Here is a 14,673-nt window from a genome sequence, read left to right on the forward strand (position 1 = left end):
CTGTACGACAACGTATTAAAGACTCGTCAAAATCGAAGGGGAACACTTTCATAGTGCACGGACGGGTGCGCGTACCATGCATTATGGAATGGTTTTTAATTATTTAAAAAAAATGGAAATGTTGCAACATAGCTTTGTCATATACCGTTGAATTCGAAATAAAATAAGCTTTATTTTGCTTATAAAAAAAATAAAAATTTTGAAAAAAATAGGTAGGTGGTGGGAGAAAGTATTAAAAAAAATTAAAAAAAAATTTTTCTTTATCACTGTTATAAAGTACTCTTGCAGCCATTCAACTTTTATTCAGAACATTTTTCTCTATCTCTTATAGTTTCGACGATATTTGCTTGGAAAGAAAAAATCCGATTTTTTTCAAAGGGATGTTTCACCCCCCTAAACTGAAATTGGGCACCAACAAAAAATATTTTTGTGTTACGGATGAACTCCTCTATGTGTACACCAAATTTCAGAATTTTTTGAATTTTCGGGTTGCCAAACGTTCCTTGTTAGTACTATGCCCCAAAAAATATACACTGTTTTTTCCTTAAAATAACGTATTTTTAACAGCCTGTAGCTCAATAAAAAAATTTTTCTCGACAAATCCAATGCAAGTGCCATAAAGTATGACATTTTCTCTACAAAATGGTTTTTTTTTTTAATTTTTTCTACGATTTTTTTTGACCGAGTTACAAGACTTCGAAGATATACATTTTTTACAGTACATTTTTCCGAAAAACGACGTCTACCGCCGACATTAGCATTATCCAATGTGCACCACGTGGAGGTTGCCGGTCGGATTTTTGCACATCGTGTGTGTGTGTGTGTGTGTGTGTGTGTCACAGCAGAGATAAGGAGCCCACAGTTCGTCACTTCTGCACTATTTAACGACTCCAAACCCTCTTTACTGTGTATATGTGTGTGTGTGTGTGTGTGTGTGTGTGTGTGTGTGTGTATCACAGCAGAGATAAGGACCCCGCAGTTTGTCACTTTCGCAGTATTTAATGACTCCAAACCCTCTCTGCTGTGTGTGTATATGCGCGCGCGCGCATGAGTGTTCAATGGTGTGTATTTCGTGTGTTTTCGTTATATCAACGATATTCTACGACCACACGTTTTGCTATTAAATTGAACCTGAACTTTATTTTTATGCAGGACAACGCTCGACCTCATACGGCGAATATAACGCGACATTTTTTTCAACGACACGCAATTAGACTGTTAAATCCCACCAATAGATCGGACTTAAATCCAATCGAGCACATTTGGGATGAAATGAAACGACGATTAAGGCGTCGCAAGGAACAGCCGCGAAATTTAGAAAAATTGGGAAAAATTTTAACGGAAATTTGGCACAACATTCCGCAAGATTGTATTGCAAGATGTATAAATATGAGAGAACGCTTGCAAGCAGTAATTGATCAGAGAGGAGGAAATACACACTATTGAACTCTTATGCGCGCGAGCGCATACACACACAGCAGAGAGGGTTTGGAGCACAGTATAAGTAGAACCAGTAGCGTCACTTCATAAAAATAGCGTCGGAGAATTGCTACGCGCATGCGCTACATTACTACCCACAATATGGCGTCAACTGTATAAGAAGCACATGTTCTGTGAGTGTAGTATGGTTATGTTATGTTATATTATTACATTATTATATTATTAAACAAGATTTGTGTTATGGAGCGTGTAATTGTTGGCGATTTTATGTGCGCAGTGAGTGATTGCAATAACAACTCGGGAGCGGATCGTCATTTAAGTTTCTTTCGTTTTCCATCTAATTCAAAAAGGTATAAACTTTTTGACAATTTCTATACGATGTATGTACATATATTAAATTATTTTTAAAATTACAATAATATATATTTTAGAGCAAAAGTGTGGCTACAAGCGTGTGGCATAAAAAAGAATATTCCAGAAAAAAAACTCTACAATAATTATAGAGTTTGCTCAAAACATTTTGCCCCCCACATGTTTTTAAATAATTTAAAGAATCGACTTCAGCCACATGCAGTTCCAATAAGTGCGGTTCCTAATATTTCCAACGAAGCTGTTACTGCTACTGAAAGTGAAATCAACGGTAATTCTTCTTAATTATAATATAAATTATTACATTACATATTTTTTACTAATTATTTTTAATATATTATTATTATTAAATATGTTATATAAATATTAAATTGTTTATACTAAATCTTCTTTTAGTTGAAACTTCAATAGAAAATTGTACAGAAGATGTACAAGTAAATGTGCCCGAAGTTAAAATCAGTTATTCAAGAGCCAATTTGACAGGTAGAATATTATTTATTAGAGAAACTTTTAGTTACATTAGATTTTGTTTACTTTATTTGGAAGATTTTTAATTTTTATTATATTTGTAATTTTAGATGCTATTTCAAATACAATAGATTTTAATTCATCAAATAATGTTCTACAATGTAAAGAAGATAAAGCTACTGAAACCGAACCAAAATTATCCAATCGAACACCAAGGAAAGAAGCTCTCAGAAGAAAATGTGATACTGCAGAAAAAAGATTAAAACGTGCCAAACTTGAATATAATAAGGAAAAAAATTTAGATGATATTACTTATAGCGATTTTCAGAAACTCCTTTACAAATTTTATCCAAAGCCGATAGCTGATTTTATGAAAGTTCAGGGAGATAATTTCAATAACAAAAAAAATGGTAATAGATATACTAAAGAATTTAAAATGTTCTGTTTAAATTTATATTTTAAAGGTCCCAAAGCTTATAGAGCATTAAGTAATACTTTTATTTTACCATCAAAAAGAACTCTTGAACGCATTATAGAAGGACTTATAATTCCTCCAGATTTAAATAATATTATATTTGAAAGACTTAAGATTAAAACTGAAAATTTGCATTTGTTAGATAAGTATTGTTGTATTTGCATTGATACAATGTCATTAAAAGCAAGTTTATTTTATATGATTAATAGAGATATAGTAATTGGATTTCACGATACAGGTTATAGTAAAACATTTTCAACTGCATGTAATGCAGCGATAATCATGGTCAGAGGTTTAACAAATAAATTTAAGCAACCACTTGGTTATTTTTTTCTTAATTCTGCTATGGATGCTGATGAGTTGCAAATGATTACTATTGAATGTGTTGAACGGCTTCAGAATATAAATTTAAGAGTTGTTGCAGAAGTAACAGATATGGGAACGGATTATAAAAAGACAGCTAAAAAATTAGGTGTAACTCATGAGAAACCTTATTATACTGTTAATGGGCAAAAAATATTTTACTTTTTTGATCCACCACATCTTATAAAAGCAGCTAGAAATAATTTATTGAATAATATAATTAAATCAGGAGATAAAATTCTTTCGTGGCAACACATTGAAAATTTATATGAAGTTGATAAAAAGAATTTTAATAAATTATTACCTAAATTGAATCAGGACACACACATCCATCCCAATAATTTTCAACGAATGAAAGTAAAATATGCAGCTCAAATTTTAAGTTTTTCTGTTAAGTTTTCTGCTATTAATACTATGATCTCACTTGGACGTTTGCCGACATCTGCTAAAGATACATCAGAATTTGTTGAAAAATTAGATGCTGCATTTGATATTTTTAATTCATCATCCGTTAAAGGAAAGAAACCAAGCAGAAACGCATTTACAGCTTCAGAAGAACAATTGGAATTTTTAAAATCATTACAAACATATTTCAGCAGTCTTACAGTTTTTACAAAAAATGGCAAAGATATTACAAACAAAGTTAATGTATTTAAATGCTGGAATCAAAACATAAATAGCTTAAATCAAATGTGGGAATATTTAAAAAAAATTAATTCAGGCTTTCAATTTTTATTAATGAGGCGTATTAATCAAGATATGGTCGAACATACATTTGGAAATATTAGAAATTTATCAGGCAATGCATTTAATCCAACTCCAGTGCAATTTTATTATTCTTTTAAAAAATCATTTGCTTCTAATCATTGTTCAATTCAAACAGAAAATTGTACTTTAGTTGTTGAAGATTCGGAAACAGATATGATGACTAGAATAAACGAGTTTAGAGATGAAATGTTTATGCAAAATACATCATTGCAAAAAGTAGTACCTGTTGAAATTGATGACCATGATTATCGACAAAAGGACATAGTTGAGGAAAATGCATTTTATTATATTTGCGGTTATCTTATGTCAAAAAGTTTAAAGCAACATTCCTGTGATACATGTGAAAATTTTGCTAAAGACATTGATAATTTTAATAATAACAGATATTATACATTATTTAGAGCAACAAAATCTACTGAAGAAAATATGTATGGCGGATTATGTGTTCCAAACCAAATATTTGTAACTTACATAAAAAATTTAGATAATATTTCTTTTAATCATTTAAATACGCTTATTTTAAATGAATTCGTTCTTGTTACTATGATTACTTTATTAGAAACAGTAATTTGTCCTCACCCATGTAAAGATTTTCCAAAAAAATATTTTTTTAAATTGTATGCCAGAGTTCGTCTCTATTTTATTTTAAAATTTGCAAACAGACATTTTAAAACACAACAGAAAAACAAAAAGATTATAATTTTAAATCACACTTAATTTTTTGTTTTGAATGTTATTCTTCTAAGTTTTTATTTTTCAGTTTGACTTTTTAGTTTGATTTTTTCGTTTTATTATTTATTATAAAAGATTATATTGTAAAAGTTATAAGTATTGGGTTACATTTATTGATCAATATTATTTTAATATTAAAAAATTATATTAAAAGATTATATTGAGTTACATTTATTGATCAATATTATTTTATACGTTTAAAATGAAGAAAAGCATAGTTTATGTATTGTTTCATTACATAGAATGTAAATAATTTGTTTAAAATATTAATAAAAATATTTTGTCTTATAATTGATGTCATTTTTTATTAGAAACCTTTTGTCTTGCAATTAATATTGTTTTGTTTTTTTAGGTGACTAAATCCTGCCAAAATATTCAGCGCATAATTATCAACAAAATTATTCTTATTTGAGAGCGTTCCAATTGACAATGACGTTGTAATTAACTTACAACGATGGGTGCATAGAAGTTTCCTTTTGAAACAGCCAATCAACAAATTTTATATTAAATAAGCCTATTAGCAACGTGAGCAATCGAGTGCTACTCTTTGAATTGTTGATATTAACAAAACAGAAATATATTAATTTTCCATGTGAACTAAATATTTTACATAAAATAACAATAATAACATAGAAATAAATTATTATATTTTATAATAAATTGTAAATTATAAAAACTATTAACTTATCAGCTCATATATTCTTAAATAGTAATTGTAAAAGGCTAAAAAACGAGCGCATAATTAGATCTTAATATAATTAATATAATTAATTTATTCCGTATTAAATATAAAGATGTAACGTTTTGGCGTATTTAGTCTTCCTCAGCCGTCAATAATAAATATTCAAATACATAACAATATTAAACAATTAAGTTCAAGTAAAATTAAATTAAGTCTCAAAATAATTCACAAATAACTCTAATTACGTTCGTTTTTCTAGCCTTTTATATTATTACATTATAAATTGTATTTAGCATAAAGTTAAAATTGTATGTTTTTTAGAAATTGTACATTTTTATAAATTATATATTTTTAGAATGATTAATTTATATCCATATAGAGTGTAAAATATAAAAAAATTGTGTATTTTTATTTTATAAGAGAATATGAATCATTGATCAAGAATTTATGCTGTAAATCGACGTCTTATGCATAATTTGTAATAAATCTAATTGTACATTAATTTCAATTGTTTATTATTAAATAAAATAAAAATGATAAATATGTATTGTTTATTTTATTAAATTACTATAAATATAATAACGTACTTAATATTGCTACTTAAATGTTTTTTATTTATTTTTGTACAATTATTTAAACTATTTTAATGTTGCATTTAAAAATTTATTTATTACAATACGAATTACGATTATTTGCGTAATAAAATATTTTGTTTTATTATTGCGTTCCTTTTCCACAATTTAAAGATTTGCGCGTTGCTACTACCAAGAACATGGCTTCATATCACGTGATATTGGACACCAACATCAAAAGGACCGACATGAAGTGCCGCTACTGGTTATACTGTGGTTTGGAGTCATTAAATACTGCAGAAGTGACGAACTGTGGGCTCCTTATCTCTGCTGTGACACATACACACCCACACACACACGCGCGCGCACACACACACACACACACACACACACACGATGTGCAAAAATTCGACCGGCAACCTCCACGTGGTGCACATTGGATAATGCTAATGTCGGCGGTAGACGTCGTTTTTCGGAAAAATGTATATCTTCGAAGTCTTGTACCTCGGTCAAAAAAAATCGTAGAAAAAATTAAAAAAAAACGATTTTGTAGAGAAAATGTCATACTTTATGGCACTTGCATTGGATTTATCGAGAAAAATTTTTTTATTGAGCTACAGGCTTAAAAATACGTTATTTTAAGAAAAAAACCGTGTATCTTTTTTGGGGCATAGTACTAAGAAATTGAGAAAATTTTTGAAAACCATTAATAGCATGTTAAAGCTGAAACTTCGAGCTCTAAAATGGCTTTTTTGATTTTTTGTCTACGATGATTTTTCACGGAGTACGGATATCATTTGTAAAAAATACAGGTTTAGCTTCAAAGTTGCGTAACTCGGTCAAAAAAAATCGTAGAGAAATTTTTAAAAAAGCATTTTGTAGGTAAAATTTTGTAGTTTATGAAATTTTACTTGAATTATTTGAAAAAAATTTGTTGGTCGATCTACAAAGTATCAAAGATACAAAATTTTAACGAACAAAACAAGGTGTGCTTTTTTACTGCATAAGACAATGAAGTTAAAAGAATTTTGAACATCTGCTGGTAGAACATTAAAGCTCAATCTTCAAGCTTCAAAATGCTTTTTTTATTTTTTATCTACGATGTTTTTTCACCGAATTACAGTCATTTGAAAATAGCCTAATTTTTGGTGTCTGGAAAGTGTTCCCTATTTTTTTTTTAATAGTGTATAAAAATATAAACCTAAAATAACATGAAATAAATGATTTAATCTAATATTATGATGTAATTAAGGTCGAAAAGAAAAATGGTTTCTTTTCAAATTTTTCTGAAAACATGTAAAATGTATTTCTCTTGACATAAAATAATACAATGACAAGTTATATTAATAATTAAAAAATATTAAGATTGAATAAATATTTTAAATATATTAAGAGAGTACATCAGAACATAAATACTGCTAATAAAATTATACTTTTGTTTAATTAAACTTGTTTTTAACTCTTACTTGAAATCATTTGTTGAGGAATTTTATGAAGTGGATCTATCTTAGCCTCTTTCAAAAGAATTAATTAGAGGATATACGCATAGTTTGCTATCGTATGGCGTTACAACACATTTACACTGTATCATTTCAAAAAAAATAGCCATACATTCAGAAGTCATTTCCATAATGCTACAGAAAATGTTAGAAGAGACATTGATTGAGCGATTTTGACAAACAATATCGTTTATTAAGTGAAGACGCATAGCTAATAAAATGCATTTCATCTGATTAGATTGAAGAGTCTTAACTATAAGTACATGTGATATGGAGATTACTGTTTTATTTTGTAAATAAACTATATTATTAATGCGTCTTTTCATGCGTTCATATCCTTCCACATGAAACAGAATATTTTTGTAAATAAATCTACGAAACAAGCGAATTTACTGATTTTGTATGTCTTCCTTTAAAAAATTTTCTACAGCCATTTTTTGAGTTAATGTTAGCGTAATATATTCAAATACCTTACCAAATAATCGTATATGCTCACCATATGCTACGCAGTTATTAGATGTAAGCTTTCGAAAAGTCAATGCTTCGTACAAAGATTTGGCAAATAATGCATTATTATTTGACGAGAAAACGACTGCATCCTTTTCTTTCAGAGATTAAAGTCTTAAATAAAATTTACAAATTTGTTCGGGTACTGCTTGAGAACTCTGAAACGTCTTGGCTAATGTACCATTGTAATGTTCATATGGGAAGCAAGATACAGCCCACAAACTTCTAAACTGTTTCACACTTTTAGGAATGTGGAGAAGTAAATGAATATTAAATTTCATAAGTTGAGGTGCATTGTATACGTCTTCTATATTTAAAACAAACTGTCGTATACACAATTCTGCAATAGAGAAATCCTCTAGTGAAATTTTTTCACGTAGAAAAATATGTACACTACATACAAGAAGAAACCAATGCTCGATATATTTTCTTGGCATTTCTACTTTATGTAAACTCGGCAAAGAGTAATATAATAAAAAGTTTTTCCATTCAGAAGTTTTCCATAGTTTACATTCAGTAATGGACCGAGGAGTTTTAGTAATTTCACTTGGTGGCTTAATAAAACAAAGGATGGCATCAATTTGTTTCAGCTTAATGTCTGATCCGACATAGAAAGGTTCCTTCTTATTTTCTCCATTTTTCCACCACTCCACCATAGTTTTTACAACACCAAGTAAAATACAATGCATGTAATCAGGCACAAAAAATAATATTATATTAAATAAGGGAAGCAGAAGAAGGACAGATGCATCCTTTATTCCATTTTTAACCTTTTCAGTTTGCATAACAGTTTTGGTATCTTGCACATGTTGTTCGTGAGTTCGTAATTGTCCTATATCACCACGATAAATCCTTGCTCTTCCACGACCAACTTCACACTCCTCTTCTTCATTCAGACAAAAAGAACAGCCTTGTTTACCTCAAAATGTTTTTAATTTCTGAAGCAATGGTCTTGCTTGAGAATCAACTGAGGCTATGAGAGTGTGAACTTTTACTTTAGCTTTGATTTCAGAGTCTGGAATGACATACTCTAATCCTTCATTATGTAACATACTTAGTTCCTCAACAAATGGTTTCAAGAATATATTCATGTGAGGTTTAGATCCATACCATAATCCGCAAAGTAAAACATTTTCTTTACAAGCTTGAAAAAGCAAATTATTTACAGCTACCTGGATAAGCCATAAACTTACTTTAGATGATTTAAAAATTTGTACTCCATCAGTATTCCATTGTAATGTGAGATCTTTTTCTGAAATAATACTATCTTGTATTAATTTTTTATATACTTCGCCACTGTGCTTTGCGAACATCGCTTTGACTACTTATAAATCTTTCTTGAAGCTTGGAATGTATACGGTCATCTTGAAGTAGCCGAATCAATTGATCTTGTAATGGAATTTGAATAAAAAAGCATTGCTGCGACTTTAAATCATCCATTAGACATATCAATCCACAACTGCAAATTACTTTACTTGTTTCCAAGAAATTAACTAAACTCTTATAACCAGAGCAAAAGAAATGTGTTATTATATTAGGTGGCTTAGGAAATTTTTGAATGAGTAAATGTAATGATTTATGTTCTTGACTTTATTTTTTCATTAATATTTATGACTTATTAATATATCGTTAAAATATTTTATTCTTTTTCTCGATAAATTTCAGTAAAACAACTATTGATTCCCTATATTTTCAAATACTTTAATTAATAAATTCAATTTTTTTTTAAATAATATTATTGAGAAAATCTACCCATTATACATTTTAAGCGACCAATTTTTTAAATGATATAAAACCAATTATAATAAACTAAAAAGAGATAAAAATATCAAATAATAACCAACATCAATCATTTATCAACGCATTGGTAAAGAATTTAGTAGTCAATTTTAACTTAAGAAAATCTAAAAATGTTTATTAACCTCATTACGTTGAATAACTTGTCGACGACGAAGAGTTGTGTCGGGGATAGGAATATTTAAATCTTGAAGGTATTGTTTGTATGGACCTCGGCATGACATTTTTTTAAATATAAGAGCAACTATTAATTAATAATTTTGAATTATGTTGAAATTGACTCGTTCAGGCTCGTGCAGCTTGCTAATGATGATAAGTGGCGTCGGAGCATTGGCCCATAGGGCTCGAGTGTGCCGTTTTTACGTATACGATACTGCATAGCGCGCCACGTTTTCTTTACTGTCCATGCGCAGGCCGCAGACATGAATTTTCTTGTAACTGAAAAAACAATTGCCGCCACAGGACTATCATTAGCGTGACCGCGTGTGATACGTTAGACTGGTATCGCGATATTGCGATATTTCTATTGTCAAGCCACACTGTTTTACATTAGCTGCATCAATTGTGTTGTTTTTACCCATTGATCTACACGCATCGTAGAAATTTGAAGAGTGAATAAGTGCAGTAATCATGTCCAATATAAAATGTGCTGTGGAAACAAAACTGTCGGACGAGAAATGTATCGTCGTGCAGTTTATCAATGAGAGACATAAACCTGTTCAAGCTTGGTTAAAAAAGGAAAATTCAGAATTAGATTTGAGTCACCTCCTAAACTCGGAGGTGATCATTCGATGACCCGTAGGAGAGGATATCAAATGTGCCAAAATGATGGAATAAATTATTAAGAAGAAAAATATTACTTGGGAGGACTTGGTTGTAAGGGTGCGATCTTTGGGAAGTAAGTAATGCTTTTAACATAATTTAACATAGAAGCTTAGAACATGTACATACTGGAAGGGACATAGCGCATGTGTGCATGTGTGATGAGCTAGAAATTTATGTAAATATATGTGTATATTATCCTTTTGTGCAAATGCATTGATTTCGTACCAACAATAATAAATAGGTGTTGAGGACACTTTTGCTACATACACCAGAGATAGGTTATGTATCTTCCAGTTTATATGTTTTAAGCACAGAAGAGAGTTGCTAAATATATACCGGTTGCTTAAATCGTATCTCGTCAATATTTTATAATTTTACTTAACATGACATTACATTTAATGACAAAAATATGAAATAAATGAGAAATGAGCAATACATATATACACAAGCATTTAACAGGTTATCTTGTCTTGTGCAAACATCGTGAAATATGAAATACAATTGCTATTTCTTGAAAAATTTTTGTCGTTGATAATTATATAATTAATGTATTTATGGAATTTGTATTGAATCTTAAGATCTTCATAAAAGATGATTTATTGATTAACAGTTTATTACATAAAACAAGATTTATATATTATAGAATATTTTTCATGTCATTGTGTGTATGTACATGTGTGTGTAAGTGGGGAAGGGGAGAAAGATTTTTTAACCACGCTGTGATTGGTGGCTGTGGTTAATCGCAAAAACGTGGTCAAATGGGATGTGTATGCTCCCGCGAGTATATATATGTGTATATATGCAATTATTTCAAATGTTAGATGTACCCCTGCCGCAAATTTACTTTAGAACACTATAGAAAAAATGTCTATAGTTCTGAATGTGTTTTTTGAACGAATATTGCATATACGGAATGGGGTTCTCCTTATACGACTTTTATAATTTTTGATAAGATAATGAATATACAGGATATAAGAACCAATGGTGTTCAATATGTTTTTTTACATTAAATATTTATGGACATATACTATAGAGCACTATAAAAAAATGTGTTATATACTATATACAGTTCTAAATGTGTTTTTTTATACAGGCATTATGTATATAAGATTCTATTTATACAATGCATATAATTTTTAATATAGTAATCAACATATAACATTTATGCGATCCAATAATGTTAAATGTTCTCTTTTATTTAAAACGCTTTCTTATTTTTCTTGTAGGGTTTTTGTTATGGATTATACTTTATAGCGGCCAATATGTGCCCATTGTTCATAAAGTTTATTACAGTGTATTTACTGTACATAACATATTATTTGAGGAAATTTACTGTTAAGCGTGTAATCTACAGTCATAATACATATCCAGAACCATATGTAGAAACATTTGTTTTCCACATTAACTACACTATAATAAATTTTACGATCAATTATGCATATACTGTACGATCATATACACATTTTAACAAATACCTTACATACAAAAAAAACCAAATATTTTAAACTGAACACTATTGTTTCTTAAATATGTTGTATAGCAATTACTTTATCAAAAAAATATACAAATTGTTTAAAGAAGAATCCTCTCGTATAATATATGTATTGAGAGGGAGAAAGAGAGAAAGAGAAAGAGAGAGAGAGAGAGAGAGAGAGAATATGGACGATAATGCGTACGCGTGTATAATTATTTATAAACATAATTGTTTTGATTACAATAAGAACATTTATCTTTATTACTATAATTCTTTATTACTATAATCAAAATAAAACAAAATGACAAAATAAAAAAGACACTTCAACATATTTTCAAAATAAAGATTTCTCAAAATATTTTGGTACAAAACTTAAGCACTAATAATGTAAATTTCAACATTAACTTACATTTTAAAAAATATATCTCTAATATAATTAAAATAAAACAAAATAAAAGCATCGAAAATCTAAATCTAAACATTAACTTACAATTAAAAAATTTTATTTTTGGTGTTAGTTTTCTTTTTCTTGATCAATTAATACGACGCCATCTATTTGAATGTCAATATTATTTATGTTAATATTATCAATGTTGTTATTCATTCCATCTTCATCACCTAATACATTTTCTGGAATTATAAAAATAACATTAGTAATCATGATGGACTTCCGTTTCCGGTAGCGAGAGTGACTGACGTGTGTGTGTGGAGAGTGCGAGTGATAAACAGATATTAGGGGATAGGGTGAGACGTGGTGGAGTGCGAGGAGGTGAAGGGAAAGGGAAGGGGCTGGTGGTAGAGGGTGAATAAGGGTAAAGGGCCGGGGGAAGAGAATAGGGAGACAGGAGGGATAGTAGGGTTGGGACGGGATTTGGAGGTTAGACGGGAGAGCAGGTTTAGAGTGTAGAGAGAAAGCAGAAAAGAGGGAGGATAGCGACATCGGGCGGTAGAAGTGAGAAGCGGAGCAGGAGAGAGTAAGTGCAGTAGCAGGAAATTTTGAATTAGAGTAACGTTTGAGTAATCGATTTAATATCTTAATATATGATTTTATATTTTTGCATTTGCTACAGCGGTATAATAATTATAAAAATAAGCTAAAATATTATAAAACTTGTTTAAATTGTTTTTTTTTTTTTTAGAGTAAAAGTGATCATCTTAAATATAAAAGAGTCATATTTTCTAGTAAATATTTTCTACAAAAAGAAAAAAATATATATATATAGATTACTTAAAAGAAATTTTTGTTTTTCTTTTACAACCCGACTGCAAGTAAATAAACTCGTGAATAGGAAGTAGGCAGGTTAGAGGAAAGACGAGATGGAGAGAGAAAGGGAAGTAGAGGAGGGGACAGGGGAAGAGAAGAGGAGGGTGGGGAGACCTAGCAAAGCAGAGGGGATGAGGGATAGAGCATATACTAAGTCTATCGCTGATAGAGGCGTTTAAGAGAGGAGAGAAAAGGAAGGAGATAGATGCATTACAGGCAGATATCTTTAAGAAAAGTATAAAGGTAGTGAAATCGCCGGAAAAACAGCTAGAAAAGTAGTCGGAAAAGCAGCTGGAAAGGCAAGAAGAAGGGGGGTTGAGTGAGATATTAAGGGAAGTAAGGGAGGGTTTTAAGGAAATTAAAGCGGAATTAAGAGAGGTAAAGGAGGGGAAAGCAGAGATGAGGGAATGGATGGAAGAAATGAGGAAAAGATTAGACAATTTAGAGAAAAGAGTGGAAGAGATAGAGATAGGTAGGGGGAGGGAGGAGAAAGAGGAAGGGGATGAGGAAAGGAAGGAAGAGGAAGGGGTAAAGCAGATGGAGAGAGGGAGAAAGGGAGAGATGAAGGAATTAGCAGAAAGGATGAAGAGAATAGTGTTAGAGGGGAAAAAGAGGAGAAGGGAAGAAAGGAAGAGAAATATAATAGTAAAAGGAGTGAAAGCAAAGGAGAAAGGAATAGAGGGGTTAAGAAAAGAGATAGAAGAGATAGTGGGGGCAACGGGGGCGACAGCGAGAGTGGAAGGGATAAGGAGTATAGGGAAAAAAGATAAGGAAGGAAGGGAAATGGTATGGGTAAGATTAGCGAGTGTAGGGGAGAAAATTGAAGTGATGAAAGGAAAAGCAAAGCTGAGGGAAAGAAGGGAGTGGATAGTGGATGATCTGACAGAAAAGGAGAGAAGGATAGAGTGGTGGATAAGGAAGGAAGCGGAAAGAATAAGGAGGGAAGGTAGGAAAGTAAGAGTAGGTTATATGAAAATATGGATTGAGGAGAAATTATGGGTATGGGATGAGATTAAGGATGAGTTGAGGGAATGGCACGGAAAAGAAGTAAGAGAATGGAAGGGGGGATGGAGAAGGGTAGAGGAATGGAAAAAGAGAAAGAGGATTTTTAGTAGGGAGGTGGACGGAGGGAGAGGGAGAGGGAGAAATAGAAGGAAATATAGAAAATGAGAAGCATAGGAAAAAGAGGAGGAATAAGAAAAAAGAGGATAGCAAAAAGTATAAAATAGGCTTTTGGAATGTGGCAGGCATGGAAAATAAAGAGAAGGATTTCAGGGAGAGATTAAAAGAATGGGATGTGATGTTCCTGAGTGAGACTTGGTTACAGAAGAAGGGATGGGAAAGAGTTCGAAAATGGCTGCCAAAATGATACGTGTGGGAAATGCAAGAGGCGGCAAGGAAGAGTAAGAAAGGGAGGGCAATGGGAGGAATGATTGTG

The 14,673-nt window shown here is 30.7% G+C and overlaps 1 protein-coding gene across 1 annotated transcript; it reads left to right on the forward strand.

Annotated features, from left to right (window-relative positions):
• Positions 1 to 1,396: 1,396 nt before the first annotated feature.
• Positions 1,397 to 5,840, forward strand: LOC120358272. Its single transcript, XM_039451964.1, has 5 exons — positions 1,397 to 1,790; positions 1,872 to 2,080; positions 2,206 to 2,292; positions 2,388 to 2,687; positions 4,968 to 5,840. The coding sequence occupies exons 1-5, from the start codon at positions 1,636 to 1,638 to the stop codon at positions 4,973 to 4,975; spliced, it is 759 nt and encodes a 252-aa protein (XP_039307898.1). The 5' UTR covers positions 1,397 to 1,635; the 3' UTR covers positions 4,976 to 5,840.
• Positions 5,841 to 14,673: the final 8,833 nt, after the last annotated feature.

This window comes from Solenopsis invicta, chromosome 1 (assembly GCF_016802725.1).
Source record: "Solenopsis invicta isolate M01_SB chromosome 1, UNIL_Sinv_3.0, whole genome shotgun sequence".
In the NCBI taxonomy this organism is placed as follows: domain Eukaryota; kingdom Metazoa; phylum Arthropoda; class Insecta; order Hymenoptera; family Formicidae; genus Solenopsis; species Solenopsis invicta.

Excerpts from the sequence above, each read along its gene's own strand:
- LOC120358272 (XM_039451964.1), top strand. The coding sequence starts at position 1,636 with ATGTTATATTATTACATTATTATATTATTAAACAAGATTTGTGTTATG. Across the intron at positions 1,791-1,871 it reads TTTCCATCTAATTCAAAAAG|AGCAAAAGTGTGGCTACAAG; the intron begins GTATAAACTTTT and ends TATATATTTTAG. Across the intron at positions 2,081-2,205 it reads TACTGAAAGTGAAATCAACG|TTGAAACTTCAATAGAAAAT; the intron begins GTAATTCTTCTT and ends ATCTTCTTTTAG.